The following is a 21,953-nucleotide window of genomic DNA, read 5'->3' on the forward strand; positions in this document are numbered from 1 at the left end:
ACCGTACTCCTTTTCAATTTAGTACCCTGCATATGGAATAATCTTGTCCAAAATCTGCTCGTGAAGATGCAAGTAGAATTTATCATAAGCACAATGCGTCCCTTATAGTGTAATTCTTTTGAGTCCCAATTGTAATAAGCCACGGAGCTTGGTGCTTCCTCCAATTTTTTTATGATCTTAGGTAGTCGTAAAAGCGCATCTGCAACAACATTCTCTTTCCTCTTTTTGTAAGTTATTTCATAATCATATCCAAGAACCTTTGTTACCCATTTTTGTTGCTCGGGGGAAGATATCTTCTGCTCCAAGAGATATTTTAGGCTTTTATGGTCAGTCTTGATTTGAAAGCATCGCTTGATCAAGTACGATCTCCACCTCGTTGCTGCGTGCACAATGGTGAGCATCTCCTTATCATATGTTAATATGTTTTGATAGGGGGGAGACAATGCCTTGCTAATGTATGTGAGTGGTCGACCATCTTGCATGAGAACATCTCCCATTCTGTCTCCAGATGCATCGGCCTCAATGATGAAGGGTCGGTTGAAATCTAGTAGCGCTAGCACCCGCATCGTCGTCATGGCTGCCTTAAGTTTGTCGAAGGCAGCGGAGGCTTTGTCCGACCATTGGAAGGTATCATTTTTCATTAAAGAAGTGAGTGGTGTACTGATCTTTCTATAGTTTTTCACGAACTTACGGTAGTAGCCTGTTAAACCCAGAAAGCCATGTAGCAATTTTATGTTCCTTGGGGTAGGCCAGTTTTGCATTTCTCCAATTTTGAAGGGGTTCACCGTCACACCTTTCTCTGATATGATATGCCCAAGATATTCCACCTTTTGTTGATGAAAGCAAAAATTCGTAGTGGCTGTTGTGTATTCGAAAGGCGGTTTTCGATATGACTTCTTCGTACACTCGTATTTGATGATACCCGGATCAAAGGTCCAGCTTTGTGAAGATTTGTGCTCCCTTTCATCTAGCAATTCATCTACTACTGGAATAGGGTATTTATCCTTGATGGTTATGCCATTGAGAGCTCGATAATCAACGCATATTTGCCATGTTTCGTCCTTCTTACGTATAAGTAGCACTGGTGAAGAGTAGAGGTTGCAACTTGACCGAATAACTCCTGTTTCGAGCATCTCTTTTATAATCCTTTCTATTTCATCCTTCTGGAGATGTAGATACTGATATGGCCGAGTATTTGCTGGAGGTTTGCCTGAAAGAATCGTTAAATAATGATCATACCGACGGGAAAGAGGTAGGTTGTGCGGTTCGTCAAATATATCTGAAAATTCAGCAAGCAAAGGAAGTAGGTTTGGATCTTCAAATTCTATTGGCTCTCCCTTAGTTTGCTACTCAAGTTGTGCCAAAAAGCCGCTGCATGCTTTATGCAAAACCTTCTCCATTTGTTGTGTGCAAATCGTCGTTATGTCGCCCCCATGTTTCCCGTTCAGTATCACTTGTTTCTCCTTACTGTAAAATTTCATAATTAGTTGCATAAAATTCCAAGAAATATCACATAATGTCGTCAACCATTTAATTTTGAGCATGACCTCATTATCATCAAGAGGGAGAAGGAAGAAATATGCAATTATCTCTTGGTAAGGCCTCGTGATCAGCAATAGTTTCACTTGCGGGCGCCTACGATCATACTTCAAAATCCATCCATTGGTGACCTTAACGTCAAACCTGCTGCAATTCTCGATAGGTAAGGCCATCTGGACAGCAATCTTACTGTTTAGAAAGTTATTAGTACTGCCCGTGTCGTTAAGAATAATGATCGGTTGCTGTTTGAGAAGACCTTCAACTTTCATCGTTTGCGGGTTTGAGTAGCCGGCTAGTGCATGTACCGTAACTTCGGTCGGTTGTGGCTCTTCTTCTGCATCTTCTTCTTCATGTTCAAGGCTCTCTTCTGGATGTTCAATGACCTTTTCTTCTATTGGTTCAATCATAAGAAGTCTCCCTTTACTACAGCGATGCTCACGGCTCCATGGCTCGTCGCAATGCCAACATAACCCCTTCGCATATCGCTCTCGAAGCTCTTCTCTTGTTAACCTCTTTGGTGTAGGGACTTGGTCGACAGTAGGGGGGGCTGAGGGCTTCAATATTGTTGGTTGAGGAGCGACCCTAGTCCTCCGAGCTTCATGGTTCAATTGCTCTTCTTGATGTCGTGCGAAAGAGATGGCTGCCATAAGCGTATACGGTTGTCGCGCTTTAACTTCTCCTTGAATCTCCGGCTTCAAGCCCTCAATGAAGGTCCTCAATAGTTGTTTTTGAGACCAATCATGAGTTTGATTAGATAACCTTTCAAACCTGATTTGGTACTCCCGAATGGTGGAGGTTTGTTGAATCTTTGCTAGTTGTCCGTCAATATTCTCGTAATCGGTTGGTTTGAAGCGGATCAGCAGTCCTTCTTTGAATTATCGCCATGAAAGGACTCCATAAGTATGTTCAAACCAGTCAAACCACTGTATAACATCCCCTTCAAGATGTATAGCTGCAATTTTCACCATAGATGCATCCGCGGTTTTGTGGTACCGAAAATATCGCTCCGCGCGCGAGATCCAACCAATCGGGTCTCCTTCTTCCCATCTAGGGAAGTCCACTCTCATGCATGAATAGTTGGGGTTGGTCATAGAGCTTCCCCTCTCTTGGAAGTCATATCTTCGGGCTTGGTGTGATTGGGTAAAGCTCTCTTCTTGATGTGATTTCTTCGGGCTTAGTGGTCGGCCCAATCTGAGTTCGGTAAAGAGCGCCCGAATCTTATCCTCCATTCGCGCCTCGAAAGCTTCGAATTTAGCATTGATTACCTCCTCAGATGTCATAGTATATGCCACCAAATCTGTGATGTTAAGATCTCTCTTTTGTTGTCGGGTTAAAGGCATGTATTGGTTGAGAGAGGTGATGGTCGAAAGGGTTGGTGGATTGGTGGATGTAGGCTACGGTTTAGGCTTGTTTTGTGGCTATTTTGGGTGCAGCTTGAGGGTGTGGTTTGGTGGAGTTTTAGGGCTGTGGATGAAAGTTTTGGATCTGTGGTAGATGGTAGCAAAGGTTTGAAAGAAATCAGTGGAAGTTGCAGCAAGTATGTGCTATCTTGTAAGAGTAGAATTGTCATCGAAGAAATAGCAGTTTCTCAATGAAATTTCCACCAAAAACTTGAGAGATTTGAGGAGGGAATTGACAGCAAAATCACAGTTTATATGACAACAAGGATCTCTATTTTAATCAAGAAAATTTCGGCAATATAATAGCAAGGAAATTGGTACAAGCTGCGATAGCAGAATTCTTATCGTAAAATTTCAACGGTTTGGGACGAAAATTTACAGAAACACAAAATCAGTTTTCGAGATGAATTCCTCTATAGATCAATCTTAGATTGAAGTAAAGATGATTTATGAAGTGTATAAGAAATTTCATTAAAAAAAGATTGCAAATAGATGGGTTAAGGCAACAATATGCGATTGAAATTTTCTGCAGCACAGATTTTCAAGTGTAGCAGATTGGACATAAAAGATCAGTAGTTTACATTGAGAATTTTTCGATAAAACCAAAGGAAAATCCATTATTAGGAAGTGTCAAAGCTATCATAAAAATTTCATAGAGATTTGGATAGAAAAAATATTGTATCAAGATCAAACAAACAATGCTATGCGGCTGAAATTTTACAGTGCAGATTTTCAAGTATAGCAGATTAGACGTAAAAGATCAATGGTTTATATTGAGAATTTTTTGAAAAAAACCAAAGGGAAATCTGCTGTTAGGAAGTGTCAAAGATGTCATAAAAATTTCGTAGAAATTTTGATAGAAAAACCATAGTAGCAAGATCAAACATATGGTGCTATGCGGCTGGAATTCTGCAATGTATCTTTCGTCGTAGAGATGAAAACTTTGTGACGAAAAGTTTATGTAGCAATATAGGAACAAATTTTTTTTTTGGATTTTCGAATAAGGATAACTAAATTGCAGCAGCAGTAAGGTAGGAAACCAGAACCTGTTGCAATTCACGGGGAGATCAAAGGATGATCCGCGATGGTGGAGATGATGGCGGAATTCGAGGACGATCTTTTAAGCAATTGTGGGAATTGCTTTGGGCGGTTGTGGAGGGCTGATGGATGACAGTGGAAGGGCAGCGAGATGCCAAGAACGCTGCTCTGATACCAAGTGTTAGAACCCTTGCAGATTCTAAACTTGGGGTTGATCTCTTTAGGGGATCGGCCTCCTTGGAACTCTATAGGGGTTCCTCCCTCCAAGTTGCTGCTCAAAGGCTGCAGAAAAGATTCATTTATTGCTTATCAAAAGAGGAGGAATACATGGCTATTTATAGGGTTTCTAAACCCTAACTCCTAATAGGACTCCTACTCAAGATTCCTACTTCTAACAAACTCCTAATAGGACTTCTACTCAAGACTTCTATTCCTTTACAACTCCTAATTCTTCTCTAAGAAGCAACCTCCTAACCCTAGCCGGCCTCTTCACCTCTTTAATAGGGGTCGGCTTAGGTAGGTTTTAAATGAATGTCCCTCTCAATTAGGATTCTCCTAGCTAGAGTCCTAACAAACCATGAATCTATTCACTCCTGATACATAATAAAGTACAACTTCTGACTTCTTAGACATCTATAAGAATCTTTTGGAGCTATAAAGAGAACCATCAGATGTGGCATCACAACCACTTAACTTCATGTACCATTTTTACGACTTCTCTTTATGTCATTGAGTTTTAGTTTCTTGTTTCACTTAAGATTTTAATGCTGCTACTGCCATGTTGGTTGTGTTAGCTTAATTTTGCCATTGATAAATTCATAACTTTGCCAGATGGTTCTTTTACAATGTTTTGGAATTGACTAAGTGAGTTAGTAATTTTTTATTTTGTTATCTTTATGTTTGCTGGTTAATCTCATGCTTCCATTTTTTTTCCATTTTTTTTCATTTTTCTTAATTTCTCAGAACTACACTGGCAATAAAGAAATGCTAGGGAGATGTGAGCAGGTTTGCAAAGACCCAAGCACACATGTTCTATCCCAATTTTCATGGTTACTAAGTACAGCTCATCAATAATTTTTCTAGTTCTTTCTGGAGCTGATGAAGGTCCCTCGAGTGGAGTCCAAATTAAGAGTTTTCTCTTTTAGAATTACCTTTTCCACTCAGGTTGTTTTCTCTATTGTCTTCCCAGATTTGCTGCCACGGCATAATATTTTTGTTCTATCACGAGCATAACACTGTTTATAAACAACAGGTGAACGAGTTGCGAACAAACTTGAATGCAATCAATGATGCATCTAGAGAGGTAGGTTTAATTCTAGCAGTCATGAAATTAAGAGTGCTGTTTTTTATTATGTTGGATTGAGGTATTATTCTGCATCATAGGTAAAAGAGTCTTTGAAGTTGCGGCAAGTAATGCAGACTATTCTTACATTAGGAAATGCATTAAATCAGGGCACTGCTCGAGGTAATGTTCCAATGCTAAACCCCCTCGATGATTTTTACTGTCAATGGAGATTTACTTTCTTTTTTTGACAGGCTCTGCTGTGGGATTTAGGCTAGATAGCCTTCTTAAATTATCAGATACTCGTGCGAGAAATAATAAAATGACCTTGATGCATTATTTATGCAAGGTATTTACTTAAAATTCGATGTCTTTCTTACTAACGTAACATAAATATGATCTGTCTGATTGGTACAAAAAATTTAAATTGCTTACAATGGTTGCCTATTAGCCTTTTATCTTTAAATGATTTGACCCAACTTTGTTGGAAAATATCTGCCTTTGCATCCAATTTCTAATGTTTTTCCTTTCGTTGAGTTCATTATTATGAGATTGTCTATGTTATAACAAACTTGTGGAGTAAGTTTTTAATGTACCTACCAAGTTTCACCAGGATTTGCAATTGAAATCTGAGATGATTTTGTCAATGAAAATTTTCAATTTATGGCTAGAAAATTTTTAGCTTTTTTTAGTAGATTGCCCAATTCCCTTTTGCATCAGCTCTTTGTTTTAACAATCAAGGATTGCAATTTTGCTCAGACCAGTCGGTACCGATCTGTCACGAACGGTCGTCGCGCACCCGCAACAACTCCGTTCAACGATCCGTTCGTCGCTCACACCCGCTTGTACAGCTGCTTGACAGCAGGTTTTCTTATGGTTTTGGGTCATTTTGCTTGTAAATATGTAAGTTCGAACAAGCTGCAGCGCTGCAATGCGACCGCTCACCGAACCGAGCAAAACAGCCCCAAAACAGCCCAAATCAGCCCCGTTTTCGCGTGCCACGGGTTCGCGCGGCGAACTGTCTCGTCAAAGCAAAATGTCAGCCATCTCAGACCCCAGGAACCCCCCAGGTGGCACCGGGCTGGATGGGGCTTCGATTATATACCTGGCGTTGAACACTCTTTCGCAAGTTCGCATGTGACCTTTACGGGAACTTGGTGTTGCGCCTGGGACCAGGTGAGCGGCTGTTTGTGGGCTTGCAGCTGTTCGTTCATCCTTGAAAGCCTTGTTTTCCTCCCTCTCCCTCTTTTCTCTTGTGCACACAAGGTGTTCGACGATTTGCTTGTAAAGCTTCCCTTTTCGCGAGACTTCGGGACTTGTCCGTTGCTCGTTCTTTCGATCTAACTTTCTTTCTCTTTTACAGGTCCTTCGGGACCTGCGAGAGGTTACAAAGTGGCTGATCCTTGCGGAGCAAGATCGCAAGGGCGAAGCGCGACTTAGGCCACGCAAGCTAAGTTCGCGTCTTTGCCGCACGGGTGACCCGCGACTTTGGCAACGCACGCTAGCTTCGAGTCTTTGGCCGCAAGGGTGCCTCACGCCTTAGGCAATTCCAGCTAAGGTCGTGACATTGTGGTATCAGAGCGGGCAAGCTCTTCGATCGAACAGCGAACGAACTTCGCAACTTCGCCATGGCAAAGCATCGTGGCGAATCAAGCAAGACGGGGCAAGCCGGAACCTTGCCCCAAGCAGCCGCAGGTGGGCTGCATGTGCACACTCGCTCTCATGCTGTTGGAGCCGCTCACGAGGATCGCGGCAGTGAACAGGATGAGCGAGAAGTTGGCAACTCTCCGCGAGCGGAGGAAGCGCAATCTGGTGCGCTAACGGGGAAAAAGAGTCATAAAGAGAGACTCACGACGGCGGAAACCCGCCTGGATGTTCTGGAAGCGAGCATGGAGGAACTCTACCATGGCCAACAAAGGCTTGTTGGGGTAGAGAGCTCGCAAGAGGAAGCGGAGTCCAGGATCGACAAGGTCGAGGCCCTAGTCGACCGACTGTCTGATGACACCAAGGACTCCGTGCTACACTTACAGGATGTTGTGGCGGAACTCACGACAAAGGTGGCTATGCTCACAAGGACGCTAAATGCGGGAGGAGGCAACACCCGCGTTGCACCGCCACAAAACTTGAGGGCACCTGAGCCCCATGGATACGGAGGGGCTAGAGATGCCAAAGAACTCGAGAACTTTTTGTTCGACATGGAGCAATACTTCCGAGCTACGAGGCCCGATTCTGAAGATACCAAAGTTTCTATAGCAACAATGTATCTGAACGGAGATGCAAAACTTTGGTGGCGAACTCGTTGGGAGGAGATCCAACAAGGTCGGTGTCGAGTCGACACATGGGAAGACTTGAAGCGGGAGTTGAGAACTCAGTTCCTACCGGAGAACACAGAGTTCGTCGCAAGAAGGAAGTTGAGACAACTCCGCCAAAGTACCACCATCCGAGACTACGTGAAGCAATTTTCTGCACTAATGCTGGACATACAGGACATGTCCGAGAAGGACAAGTTGTTCAGCTTCCTTGATGGTTTGAAACCATGGGCCCAACAAGAGCTGAATCGAAGGAATGTTACCGATGTGGTCGGGGCAATTGCAGCTGCAGAAAGGCTCACCGACTTTGTTTCCTCTGAAGACCCGGCGAGAAGGAAACAATCTTCAAGCAATCGCCCTCCAAAACATTCTCGAGGGAAGGAGCTCGGGGGCGAACAAAAGAAGAAGAGCTCCCACAAAGGGCCGAACCCTAAAGGCAAGGCCTCAAAACCTGGAGGATGCTTCTTGTGCGGAGGACCGCACATGGTAAGGGAGTGCCCACAGAAACAGGCACTCAATGCTTTGACGGCTTCCATCCACCCTCCCCGATCGGACAAGGGCAAAGCTGTTGCTCTTAGCTCGAGCAGTTCAGAATCCAGCAGCGATGAAGAAGAGTCGCAAGGACCCCGAATGGGAGCAATGCGTTTGTTGAACGCTATGCGGGGTCAAGTGGGGGAGAACAACAAGACAAAGCAACAGAAAGCAGGAAGTGGTGAGTTGATGTACGTAGACATCAAGCTGAATGGCCAAATGACCCGTGCAATGGTGGACACGGGCGCTACCCACAACTTCATAGCCGATCGTGAAGCACAACGACTTGGGTTGATCTTGGAGAAGAGCCCAAGCCGAATGAAAGCGGTGAACTCGGAGGCCAGGCGAATCTTCGGGTTGGCGAAGGGTGTTCCTATCAAAATCGGGACTTGGAGCGGAAACACCAACATGATGGCCGTGCCACTGGACGACTTCCAAGTGATTCTTGGAATGGAATTTATGCACGCGGCGAAGTTGGTGCCGATGCCGTTCTTGAACTCCCTATGTATGATGGGAGGCGATGCCCCCTGCGTGGTTCCCGTCTCTCGGAGAGGAACCAAGGAGCCCCAACATATTTCGGCGTTACAATTGAAGAAAGGGGTGCGAAAGGGCGAACTGACATTCGTGGCTGCTATGAAGCTAGAGCCACTCAACGAAGAGGCCATTCAAGAACCTGCTGTGGTGGTGAACGTCCTGAAGGAGTTCAAAGACGTTATGCCACCCGAGTTGCCGAAGACTCTTCCACCACGCAGAGGCGTGGATCACAGTATCGAGCTGGAGCCAGGAGTGAAGCCTCCAGCGAGACCACCCTACCGCATGCCCCCACCAGAGTTGGCAGAACTCAGAAAGCAGTTAGGTGAACTGCTAAGCGGTGGTCTCATCCGCAGCTCAAAAGCACCTTTCGGAGCTCCAGTTCTCTTCCAGAAGAAACAAGATGGGAGCCTCCGATTATGCGTCGACTACCGAGCCCTCAACAAAGTAACAGTGAAGAACAAGTATCCCATCCCGCTCATTGCGGACTTGTTCGATCAATTGGGCAAGGCGAAGTATTTCTCAAAACTCGACCTTCGGTCGGGATATTGGCAGGTGCGCATTGCTGAAGGCGACGAAGCAAAGACTACTTGTGTGACCAGATACGGAGCGTTTGAGTTCTTGGTGATGCCTTTTGGCTTAACCAACGCTCCGGCCACATTCTGTACTCTCATGAACCAGCTATTCAAGGAGTATTTGGATAAGTTCGTGGTCGTCTACTTGGACGATATCGTCGTCTACAGCCAAACGCTCGAGGAGCATGTCAAGCACCTTCGGACGATTTTCAAGGTTCTCAGGGAGAACACGTTGTTCGTAAAAAGGGAGAAATGCTACTTTGCTCAAACTGAGATCCTATTCTTGGGGCATCGAATCGGTGATGGCTCCATTCGGATGGACAAGTCGAAGGTGCAAGCAGTTGCGGAATGGTGAACTCCAAAGAAGGTGCCAGAGTTGAGATCCTTCCTTGGTTTCGTCAACTACTATCGGCGCTTCATTGCCGGGTATTCGAAGCGGGCAACCCCACTGACGGAGTTGCTGAAGAAGGAGCAGCCTTGGAAGTGGTCGGACAAATGTGAGATAGCATTCCAAGACCTGAAAGTTGCTGTCCTAGAAGAACCAGTGCTCAAATTGCCAAACTATGGAGAGCCCTTTGAAGTCCACACAGATGCTTCGGACTTCGCTATTGGAGGAGTACTCATGCAGGAAGGTCATCCGGTGGCCTACGAGAGCCGCAAACTCAACGAGACCGAGAGGCGGTATCTAGTGCATGAGAAGGAGATGACAGCAGTGATTCATTGTCTACGAGTTTGGCGACACTACCTTCTCGGGTCGCGATTTGTGCTGAGGACAGACAACATCGCCCTGAGTTATTTCCAAACTCAGAAGAAGCTCTCCCCAAAGCAAGCACGGTGGCAGGACTTCCTGGCTGAATTTGATATGGCAATGGAATACAAGCCCGGGAAGGCGAATGTCGTGGCCGATGCGCTGAGTCGGAAAGTGGAATGCGTGAATGCTGCCCAACTGGAGGGCAGAGGCCAAGCAAGTCAGTTACACTCCAACTTCCTTTCCCGAATCAGAGATGGACTGTATAGTGATCCCCAGGCAGTTATCCTGATGCAGCTCATCAAAGAAGGCAAGGCACGACGATTTTGGGTCCAGGAGGGACTTGTTTACACAAAAGGGAATAGGGTTTATGTTCCCCGAGTGGACAATTTGAGGCGTGAACTCTTAAAAGAGTGTCACGATTCCCTTTGGGCTGGACACCCCGGCATTCACAGAACGTTGGCTCTCGTGGAGAGGGCCTTCTACTGGCCAAAGATGGGGATTGATGTGGAGGAGTATGTTCGGACATGCCTTACTTGCCAACAAGACAAGGCGGAGCAGCGGAAGCCGGTGGGACTTTTGGAGCCGTTGCCCGTACCAGAAAGGCCATGGGAGAGCATTTCCTTAGACTTCATATCAAGTTTGCCACCTGTAGGGGGACTTGGATTGATACTCGTGGTGGTCGATCGGTTTTCAAAGTATGCAACTTTCATTGCTGCCCCCCTACATTGTTCAGCTGAAGAGACGGCTAGACTGATGATGAAGGGTGTAGTGAAGTATTGGGGAGTCCCACACAATATCATTAGTGATCGGGATGCTCGGTTCCTGGGACGATTCTGGACCGAGCTATTCAAATTGTTGGGGTCAAAGTTATACTTCTCTACAAGCCTCCACCCCTAGACGGATGGTCAGACTGAAAGAATAAATTCGCTCTTGGAGCAGTATCTCCGGCACTACGTGAGTGCCAATCAACGAGATTGGGTGAAGCTGTTGGACATCGCCCAATTCTCCTACAACTTGCAGCGGAGCTCTGCATCCAACAAGAGCCCCTTCGAAATTATCACAGGACAACAACCGTCGACTCCGCACACCATGGCAATTGGGTATACTGGAAGTAGTCCTTCAGCCTATCATTTCGCAAAGGAGTGGCATCGAAATGCAGATATTGCGCGGGCTTACTTGGAGAAGGCGGCAAAGAAGATGAAGAAGTGGGCTGACTTGGGAAGGCGACCGCAAGAGTTCAAAGTTGGCGATTTGGTGTTGGTAAAGCTCAAACCGGCATCCCTCCAATTCTTCAGGAACAGAGTTCACAAAGGATTGGTGCGTAAGTATGAAGGGCCCTTCCCAATTATCAGCAGGGTAGGCAATGTTTCTTACAGGCTACAGCTGCCGGCGTGGTTCAAAATTCACAACGTTCTTCACGCCAGCAACCTGAAGGCCTACCATTCGGATCCGCAAGATGCTTCTCGAAGTGTTCCAACTCGGCTACCTCCCATCACAGCCTCCTACGAGAAGCGAGGGGAAACCATTCTGGCGGATCGCAAGATAAAGCTACCCAACGGAACGGAGCAGACAGAGTACTTGGTGAAGTGGCGAAAGCTTCCCCGAACTGAAGCCAGTTGGGAGCCTGAAGACGCCCTGCGACATGAAGAAGAAGTCATCAACAACTACCAACAAGCGTCGACGAGGGCGTCGATAGTTTAAGTGGGGGAGAATGTCACGAACGGTCGTCGCGCACCCGCAACAACTCCGTTCAACGATCCGTTCGTCGCTCACACCCGCTTGTACAGCTGCTTGACAGCAGGTTTTCTTATGGTTTTGGGTCATTTTGCTTGTAAATATGTAAGTTCGAACAAGCTGCAGCGCTGCAATGCGACCGCTCACCGAACCGAGCAAAACAGCCCCAAAACAGCCCAAATCAGCCCCGTTTTCGCGTGCCACGGGTTCGCGCGGCGAACTGTCTCGTTAAAGCAAAATGTCAGCCATCTCAGACCCCAGGAACCCCCCAGGTGGCATCGGGCTGGATGGGGCTTCGGTTATATACCGGGCGTTGAACACTCTTTCGCAAGTTCGCACGTGACCTTTACGGGAACTTGGTGTTGCGCCTGGGACCAGGTGAGCGGCTGTTTGTGGGCTTGCAGCTGTTCGTTCATCCTTGAAAGCCTTGTTTTCCTCCCTCTCCCTCTTTTCTCTTGTGCACACAAGGTGTTCGACGATTTGCTTGTAAAGCTTCCCTTTTCGCGAGACTTCGGGACTTGTCCGTTGCTCGTTCTTTCGATCTAACTTTCTTTCTCTTTTACAGGTCCTTCGGGACCTGCGAGAGGTTACAAAGTGGCTGATCCTTGCGGAGCAAGATCGCAAGGGCGAAGCGCGACTTAGGCCACGCAAGCTAAGTTCGCGTCTTTGCCGCACGGGTGACCCGCGACTTTGGCAACGCACGCTAGCTTCGAGTCTTTGGCCGCAAGGGTGCCTCACGCCTTAGGCAATTCCAGCTAAGGTCGTGACAGATCGGTATTTACCGGTTTGGACATGGACTGATACATAGACCATCCTCATTTCGAGTGGTCCAGCCCTGTCTAATTAAAAAAAAAAATAGACAACTTCTGCTGATTCAATTAGTGCTCATGATTTGGCCATCTCAACATGCGTAGCCCATTTCTGCCATCGTTGCCTACCTTATTTCTGCGCACCGCTCACCACTAAACTTTCTGTTGAGTATTATGTGTTTTTTTTTTACAATAATATAATTTTGATTTTGTTTTATGTAGTTAACATTACATCACTTAGGTCACTAGTTTCTGAGGTCATTTTTTCTCCAGGTACCGTAATGATTGCTCAGTTAGGTGCATGCAATGCATATATTTTCAAATGCATTATATTTGAGTTATTGGTAAACTTCTTAGTGGTTATCTGTAATAACTTGTTACAACATGACTAAGCTGGTATGTCTGGCATTTTTGATACCTTTCCTACTAAGATCATATCATAGGTTGTGCAATAACAGGTCTTACAATAATTTTGATTGTGATGTTTGCTGTTATTTAATTTAATTTTGCCTGCCAATGGTAGAACTCAAATGAAATTTGACTTCTTTCATCCAGTTCTTTAACATATTCAGGAATTCCAATTCTGTTAAGGAAGAAGCAAATTCATGGCACTTAACTTAAAATTTTGATATCATATGTAGCTCCTTGCAGAGAAAATGCCAGAGTTGCTTGATTTTGATAAGGACTTGATTCATTTGGAAGCAGCCTCCAAGGTATGACCATATTGCACTTTGGTAAGAAGTTCTTGTTTTTGTGACCTTGCAATAAATGGTTTTAGTGTTTATGATCCTAGATTCTTTTGTAGTAACTCTTCTTCTTTTTTTTTTTTAACTAAAACCAGATTCAATTGAAATTGGTAGCAGAAGAGATGCAAGCTGTGAGTAAGGGTCTTGAAAAGGTTGAGCAAGAGCTCACTGCATCAGAAAGTGATGGTGATATCTCCGTGGGCTTTAGAATGGTATATAATATATGAGCGAGAGCTCACATGACTGTTTTCTTATGTTTCTATTTTCTAATTAGTTTGTGAAAAATATTAGTCCAGATATTCGGGTCATGGAGAGACCACTGTTTTTTGAGGCCAATGTAATTTTGTAGATATTTCAAACAGTAGAATTACTCCATGTATAGGTTAAAATATTGTCTGATAATGATAGAATTGTCAGCCGAACCAGCATAGGACTATTGTTGTACAGTATGCTGAATAATGGTTTAGGTTAGTACTGGATGGACCAGCACAGAGAGGAAAGTGAAAGTGAGAGGGGAGTAGGTGTAAGAGGCATAGGAGGAGCGGTGGTGCTGGAGAGGAGTTGGCAGGTTGAAGCAGAGCAACCAAAGAAGAGGAAGAAAAAGAAAAGATGGGGGGTGAGAGGGGAGAGGGGTGTGTGTGTTGTGTGTGGAGGATATAGGAACTGGGAAGCATAATGCTTTGTCACATCCTTAAATGGGATTGTCTAAAATGTGCACCACCCAAACGATATATGTTTGCAAGGTTCATGTATAGTTGACATACAAATAGAGTAGAAAAAATTAGAAAGGCAAACAAGCTGTAATATGCTACCTTCACTAACAAAAAGAGCAAGATAACGGGATTGCAAACAACACAAATTGCCCGATCTTTGCACTGGTTAGCTGTCAGACCAGTGAAAATTCCACTGCATTGACAGGTACTGGTATAATTGACTATGGAATCTATGACTCCATTTTTGGTCAAAGTGAACCAATGTGCAAATTAATTCAAGGAGATTCTCAACAAAACAGTCATTGGCCATCTTTTATTAAGGATTACACTAGTATAATTTTCATTATTAGTTTCTTCTAAATCTGATCTCTTTACAAAATTAAGAAATCTAAAGCAGATCCTGGGCAACATAAGAAAAAGGCTGCTAAATCCACAAGGCTCTTGTCCATACGGGATTTTGGGAGGGTCAATGTAACATAGTTTGTATTGTGACCAGGCTCTAGTGATCTTGATACCTTGAGTATATGCCTTGAGCCTTCAATAACTTCATTTGAAACTTCAGGGTACCAAAAATTTTCATTCTTGCTTGCACTGTTGCATTCATTATGGAGCTGACTCATATGGTACCTGCTAGTATTATTTTAACATTCTATAAATGATTGATTTTAGGGTTTTGGTTTGGTGTATGCTACACAAATGAAACTTAATGGTTAAAACTGAAGTAAAAAGTGTAATGCAACCATATTTCTAAAAACATGTATAATCTCATAATATCATAGCCCTAAACCGTATAATGACATGGTGCATGAGACTTCGTTCCAATGTATTTATACTAGCTAATGATTATTGAATCATGGAATTTTTAAAAGTTGTTTATGATCTCTGTCTGAAATGATGCAGATTTCTGACTTTTGCATTTGTGCTTCTACCCTTTGTTTTCTGGGCTTCCTACCTATTGAAGCAAATAACCAATTGTTAGGATTCTTAACAGTTATGACTTGGCTCATAAGTGGCCTGTTCTAGGAACTGCATTGTCCTTTTCCATTTTGTTTCGTCCTTCTGTTCTGCCAGACATTCTTGTGAATTATATGTGACAAGTTGAACACATGTTCTGAAAATCCCATTATCGCATTTTTAGGCCTTGAAAGGTTTCCTTCATACTGCTGAAGCTGATGTTAGGTCCCTGACATCATTATATTCTGAAGTGGTGAGTTATTTTTGTTAATTGTTTGATTGTAATCAATTGGTAGGTTCTTTCAATTTTGATTCTCCTAAATATTATATTGTTTCAGGGAAGAAATGCAGATTCTTTATCTCAGTATTTTGGCGAAGATCCAGCTCGTTGTCCATTCGAACAAGGTTATCTATAAGTGACCTGCTCAAATTCTTTTTGCTTCTCGTTTTTCCATTTTTTCATTACTTTAATTGCTGACTAAGATAATTATAAATATGGGAACAAGACTGTTGTACTATGATCATGCTTTACATATTGAAATTAGTTATCTTTACTGTATATGAATATGTTTCTGAACATCGTAGTATCTAGTTCTTTCTTCAGCATAATGTTGAGCACCAAAATTTTGAATATTTAATCCCCTTGAACCCCGATCGATGAGGTGATGACACATGGTTGGACTGTAGAATATGATTCTTACTGTACATTGAGAGCTTAATTATTATTGGTCATTTCACAACTTATTGTCCCCCTATGGTACCCCAGACACTAGATGTCAAACTAACAATGGAGAACACTTGATGGATGGAAATATTTCTCTCTTTAAACTGCAAGTAGTATAACTCTCACAGGCACAGATTAATCGTTACTCTATTAATGATATTACGTACTACTTCACAAATCTTCTATGAGAATATGAAATATAACTGTTCTGCAATTGGTTGGCCTATCAGTTGTGCTGGTAGTATGGCTTTTTCTGCTTGTTGGAAAGACAATATATTGCTGTACTGTTGAAGTGACTGCTTTGTGCCATTGCAACTCCCTATACATCATGCAGTGTGAGACAATAATTTGACTTCATTTGGTTTTCAAATTAGATAATATCTATGCAAAGTTTGTTTTGATTTTGAACACAAATCTGATGATGAATAAACCGGCCTCACGTGATGCTGATGGCTGATGCAGAATATTGTAAGTCTGATTTAGGTGATGTCAACATGTTATTTTCACAAGGTTTCAATGTCAATTAATGTTGATCATATCTTTTGTAAAATTTAATTTCTAGGATAGTTTTATTATAGCTGCTAATCCTATCTATGTAGAACCCATAGAGAATATTTGCAGCTAGTTGTAAATGTAAGAAAACATAATGAAAAATAATTGTTTCATTTACTAAGATGCTTTTTGGATATACAACATCGATAATGGAGACAAATGATCCTCGCATCAACTGTATACAAGTTAGTAATATCAAACTTTGACTCCTAAGAAAAAAGTGCATCCCTACGTAGTCTTTGGAATACCAACTTGCACCGAAAATTGTTCAGTGATTTGGTGATATAGAGAAAGACTTTCGAAGAGACATCAATATACTATGGCTGAGCAGTCTTTTAAGCTGGGTAAAGACAATATCTGGAGGCCAATAACTTCATTTTATCCTTGGTGATGAGTGCTAAGATGCAGTAACCACTGCCTATTTTGTTGTATTCACTATATAGGAGCATTTCTTTATGTTAATGACTTAATTTTGTATTTTAAATCTATATTTATGTATGGTAAAATCCTCATAGTTCTAGAAAATAACTTTTTCTATACATTTATAAGGCAATTTTGTTTAACTGACCACCTATTTTAGTATGTGAACTTTTCGGGCTTTTAGTCACTCAGATAGAAAAGTGGTGAACTTGGAAATAATCACTAGTCAAATTCCTGCTATCATAATTGTCTGTGGAATCCTTGCAAATTCCATAGTTGCTCTCATTGTTTTAATTGGGATCCTTGCAAATTTCATAGTTGTTCTCATTGTTTCTGAAGCATTAAGTAGCATAATGTAGCGAGGAAGAATAGCTATAATTGTAGATCTTAATAGCTTTTCTCCAAGGCATCAGCAATCTTTTTGGGTACATTTGGCTCTATTTCAATCGACAAAACATGACTTCCACTTCTCACCTGTGATGAGATACACAGTCAATTGTTTGTCTTTTAAACAATGCTTGTTTATAAAGGTTTATCTCTTGACTTTTGCACTAATTTTCATCTTCTGCAGTCACATCAATATTGGTGGTCTTTGTCAATATGTTCAATAAATCGCGTGAAGAGAATGCAAGAAATGCTGAAGCTGAGAAAAAGAAAATAGTAAAGGAGGCATCAAAAGAAAGATCAAATACTGCTACCAAAAGGGACTGAGTTTATACTTCATTTGGGCTCCCTGAGCTTGAAAACATCTGATTATTGCTGCAAACAGAACCAGAGGAAATGTTGTGTAAGGTTAACCAATTTCATCTTATCACAAAATTGGAACTGTTGTCTTCCAAGGCCCGTTCCCCGTTGAGGATGTTTATGAAGGCTGTCAAATGCTTTAAGCCAAAGATTTAGCTCTTGTAAAGGCTGATAATCTTGTACTGTGCATGCTCCTTCCACAATTTATGGTAAGACCTTTTTGTGAGTTGAGGTTAGCATTCTGAAGAATACTTACAAATGTTGGCATGTGTTTTCCAAATTGAGGTTAGCATTCTGAGGATCCATGCAGCTGACCTAGAGTGTTGGGATGAGGGGGGTTGTTGTTCTGGTTTGGCTACCTGAAAAAGAAGCCTTGGGTCATTAACAGCCCTATGGTTGGGATTCATTCTTTTGGTTTTTCTGGCTTAGCAAGATGCTACATTTAAAAGAAGCCTTTTAGGTCATGTATTGCTCTATTGGCAATGATAACTGATTGCTTATAATTCTGCCTCTCTGTTGATTACTAGCTCTACATTAACACTGTATGTTTGCTTCTATGGAGTTCATAACCAAATGTGTTGCTGCACTTGCATAGTGACATGTGCACTGCTCGTTCATGGTTCACAATTTGTTGCTTGTGATCTTTTATTAGTGCAAACATGCATCTTGTACTATCTGGAACATACATGTATATTCAGCTCCTCTCACTGTTTTCTTTGCTTTGTGTAACATATTGGGAATTATGCAGTAACCATTAAGAGTACCGTACAGCTTGATTTTAGGACAACCCTTCGGTATACATAGCAAAATACATCTGACGAAGAGAATCTCTGGATTATGGAATGCACAAGTACTGTGGATTTTCTGCTCGCAGAGGCCATCAGTTAAAATGCTTTGCAGATAATCTTTTCTGTTTGTGATTTTGTTTCTGTTTGTGATTTTGTACATGGTACATATAGGCATATAAGCTTGCTAGTTTGTCAGAATGAAATTATTGTGTATCTGCTAATCAATTTAGTAGTTATGTTGTAATGCTTTCATAAGCAAAACTGTTTGCTATTGTGCATTTGAAACCTATTGATGCTGATTATGTTTTGTTTATATATGCCATATTACATATCTGTTTGTTCTACTTCTGGTTGTGATAAAAACTCAAAATTTGACCCAAGTCTGTCAACTGTAGCAATTTGTTGCATCTTAAGGATCGCCTTGAATGAACCATTACCATGGAAATATATGATGATGGGATGCAATTATACATTTGCATTTGAAGTTCTTGTTGTCTCATAGTCTCGAGGGCGCAGAAAAAAAGAAGCAATGGTAAATCTTTGTTAGTCTATTCAGGGTTGACTTGTGGTGGAATAGTTGAATGTCGTAGATGGAATTATCTGACCAGTGCAGTTAGTTAGAAACTCTTTGTGCTGATGAATAGTTTCCAAAGAAATTTCAAATTGAATACATCTGCTTTCCGTGTTTTTTATCTGACTTGCCTTGTTGTTTGGCAGAGTGGTTCAAGTGAAGCAAAGCGAAGCGTCGAATGCACTGGACGTCGTCTCTTCTGAGCCTGATCGGATGTTATAATCGTTATACAAGTGGTATGCCGGAGTTGTATAGCCGTCGTGCCGATCCCCACTGGTCCTTCTTCGGCTATAGCTAGGTGATTTACATGTAAACAGTTGATCATACAGCTCTAGTCTAGTCAAGGGCGTGCGAGGAGTTTGGGGTTTGATGCCCCGTAGCAGCTGCATTCAACAACATGCCGCCGTCTTTTTCTTTTTTATTGAATGCATAGACTTATTTGATCAATGCAATATTTCGGGTTCTTTGATCAACATCTTGCTTTTCCAAGGTATGAGCATTGTGTTTTTTTATAGCTCCTCGTTTGCTCTGTGATCTGACTCTAAAAAAGCCTACGGCAATATTCCCAGCATCATGATTTCCTCAGATTAGGAGGCTTGACAGCAACTGCTCTTTGCACTTCGTTGCAGGTTTGTTTTCCTGTAATCTGAAGCGCAGGAACGTGTATTTCTTTTCTGACCACCGTGATTATTTTTCCTACATGCATGTATGTCTACACGAAGAAGCCAAGGAGTGGCGGTGGACTCGCCCTAGTATGTATGTTCGATGCCACGAGGGTTGCCTTTCTCTCGTGGGGCGTTTCTTTACGTCGACGGGCGCAATCTCTAACGACAGATGATGGACGGTCCCGATTTACCCTGACGACTACAGTGTAGGCTTTACATGATGGCCTCCACAACTTGTTGCGTTATCTACGACTTTCGCCTGCTGGCCTAAACCAGAAAAGAGAGAGGGAAGAGACTTCGCCATGGATCCTCGTCATCCTTCTTACCTAAACCTCCTCCTCCTCTTTCTCCACGTTATCGTCTTCTTCCCATCCCTCACCAGCTGCACCTGCTCCAACAAGTGCGGCTCCATCGATGTCCTTTACCCCTTCGGCACCGGCTACGGCTGCGGCTCCCCCCACTTCTACCCCTCCGTCACCTGCACCCCAGGCGGCAACGACGACGATAACAGCGCCGGTGACAGCGACCACGACGACAAGGAGCAGCTCGTTCTGGCCACCCACACCGGCAGGTACCCCATCACCTCCATCTCCTACTCCGCCTCCACCCTCACCATCGCCCCTCCCCTCATGTCCACCTGCTCCTCCATGCACCCCTCCGCCCCCAACATTGGCCTCGACTGGTCCGCTCCCTTCCAGCTCGACTCCTCCGTCTTCGTCCTCCTCGCCTGCCCCGCCCCCACCTCCTCCCTGGCCAGCCACGGCAACCTCATCTGCGACGCCGCTTCCGGCCCCCGCCTCTGCGGCGCGCTCCTCGAGTGCCCCGCCGTGGCCTCCCTCGGCCTGCCGCTCTTCGCGCCCACCAACACCTGCTGCGTCTACTCCCCGGCCAGTCTAGGCCCCAAGGGCGACCTCGACCTCCAGGGCCTCGGGTGCGCCGCCTACGCGTCGGTGGCGTCGCTGGGGCCGACGCCCATGGACCCGAGTACCTGGGACTACGGCGTCGCTCTCAAGTACGGGGAGGCGGAGATCGAGGTGGACGGGTTGGCGGAGGCGTGCGCGGCGTGCGAGCGGAGCGACGGGGTGTGCGGCTACGAACCGCCGAAGAACTACTTCGTCTGCGTCTGCAAGAGCGGGGTAAACAGCAGCACCGACTGCTACGGTCAGAACGAGGACCTGAAGGACTTCTGGCGATCCACAGGGAATGCTTCGATCACTGGCCATGGTAACTTTCTTGCACGCAGAGAACAGTTGCAACAATGAGTTTATTCTACTGCACTAGTTGATCTGCTTCCTCCTTTTTTTCTTCTTTTTCCAGTGATGCTTGTTTGGAAGCTGATGCTGCTCTTGGGATGCTGGTGGTTGGTGCTGTAGAAAAGGAACGTGTGCATGGTTCTGCTTTATCTCGTCTGGCTTTTCTTCTGCTTTAAAGGTTCTTTGCGATGAGATGGAGATGCTTTTTTGATGGAAAGCAAAGCTTTTGGACTGGAGAAGCCATTGCTTTTTGTAAATGATTTCCTTCGAAGGAAGGAGAATGTTATCATGCTGCATGATTGCCACTGTGAATGATCAACTCGGTTTGGATTCTTTGTAACAAGCTGTAATCTACGGAAGCTTGATTTGTGATTTCTATCAGGTGCAACTCCATTGACATTAGTCAACAATAAATGAATTTTGTTATCTCATTAGGCCTCGATACGTGACCTTCGGGTGTGTAGGTCGGTAATCATGGGGGTCAGTTTCCGATCTCGATGGCTTGACAAGAGCGAAAGAGGAGGGTCAGATTTCCCGACCTTCCTAGCTCAGTGAAGATCATGTTGGGCTGATGGCCCATATTCAGCCCATGTGGGCTTTATCAGCCCACAGCCCACACCCTCTCTTAACCTAACCCTAATTAAGATTAGGGAGGTGTGGTGGCTACGTTTTAGAGGCAGATTAAGGCTATAAAAAGGCAGCAACAAGACAGATCTTTGAGGCCACGGGATTCCAAAGAGAAGAAGGAGATCAAGGCAGAAAAGGAAGAGAAAGAAAGGGAAGAAGACAAGGACAACGCAGAGAGACTGTTCACAATCATCTAGCAGTGTTCTCATCTCAGGTTAGATCAAATCTACAGTAGACTCTTGCTGTGATTACTTGGGGAGGTTTTAGATATTGTGGGCAGTGACGTGATCCTTGTATCCCAGTTATTCTCTTGTGGTTGTTGCTTGGGTTTTGGGCAAGAGATTGAGATTTGTATATTCATTATTCTCATAGTGGATTATCTCTAATTTGCCCCGTGGTTTTTACCCTTCACATTGAAGGGGTTTTCCACGTATATCTTGGTGTTCTGTTTGATTGTGTTTCCATTTTATTCCGCTGCATATTTTGGTCTTCTAGTATTCGTTCCTATACAAAGGTTATTCCTCTTTTTATCCCCATCAACTGGTATCAGAGCGGGGTTTTGGTGATTTAATTTTTGTATTTGAACATGGAGGCCAGTAATATTTCTCGCATGATTAGTTTGAATGGAAATAATTGGATGATATGGAAACCAAGAATGGAAGATCTCTTGTATTGCAAAGATTTGTATGGACCTTTG

The 21,953-nt window shown here is 43.7% G+C and overlaps 2 protein-coding genes across 3 annotated transcripts in view; both read left to right on the forward strand.

Moving 5' to 3' along the window:
* Nucleotides 1-19,186, forward strand: part of LOC103984867 (formin-like protein 3) — a 32,388-nt gene extending 13,202 nt beyond the window's left edge. Inside the window, exons 10-20 of one of the 2 annotated variants that reach the window (XM_009402428.3) lie at nucleotides 4,941-4,982; nucleotides 5,061-5,141; nucleotides 5,230-5,280; nucleotides 5,361-5,442; nucleotides 5,514-5,608; nucleotides 13,141-13,212; nucleotides 13,341-13,457; nucleotides 15,097-15,165; nucleotides 15,251-15,317; nucleotides 17,180-17,561; nucleotides 18,858-19,186. In XM_009402428.3, the coding sequence (XP_009400703.2) occupies nucleotides 4,941-4,982; nucleotides 5,061-5,141; nucleotides 5,230-5,280; nucleotides 5,361-5,442; nucleotides 5,514-5,608; nucleotides 13,141-13,212; nucleotides 13,341-13,457; nucleotides 15,097-15,165; nucleotides 15,251-15,317; nucleotides 17,180-17,319 (816 nt within the window). In that variant the 3' untranslated portion in view covers nucleotides 17,320-17,561; nucleotides 18,858-19,186. Of the gene's footprint in view, nucleotides 1-4,940; nucleotides 4,983-5,060; nucleotides 5,142-5,229; nucleotides 5,281-5,360; nucleotides 5,443-5,513; nucleotides 5,609-13,140; nucleotides 13,213-13,340; nucleotides 13,458-15,096; nucleotides 15,166-15,250; nucleotides 15,318-17,179; nucleotides 17,562-18,857 lie in introns of those variants that run through there. The other variant, XM_065182931.1, reaches the window with a different exon arrangement.
* A 492-nt stretch (nucleotides 19,187-19,678) lies between these two features.
* On the forward strand, nucleotides 19,679-20,638 carry LOC135673880 (uncharacterized). The gene has a single exon (XM_065183280.1). The coding sequence runs from the start codon at nucleotides 19,679-19,681 to the stop codon at nucleotides 20,636-20,638; it is 960 nt and encodes a 319-aa protein (XP_065039352.1).
* The last annotated feature ends 1,315 nt before the right edge of the window (nucleotides 20,639-21,953 follow it).

Source organism: Musa acuminata, chromosome BXJ1-5 (genome assembly GCF_036884655.1).
Source record: "Musa acuminata AAA Group cultivar baxijiao chromosome BXJ1-5, Cavendish_Baxijiao_AAA, whole genome shotgun sequence".
Lineage (NCBI taxonomy): Eukaryota > Viridiplantae > Streptophyta > Magnoliopsida > Zingiberales > Musaceae > Musa > Musa acuminata.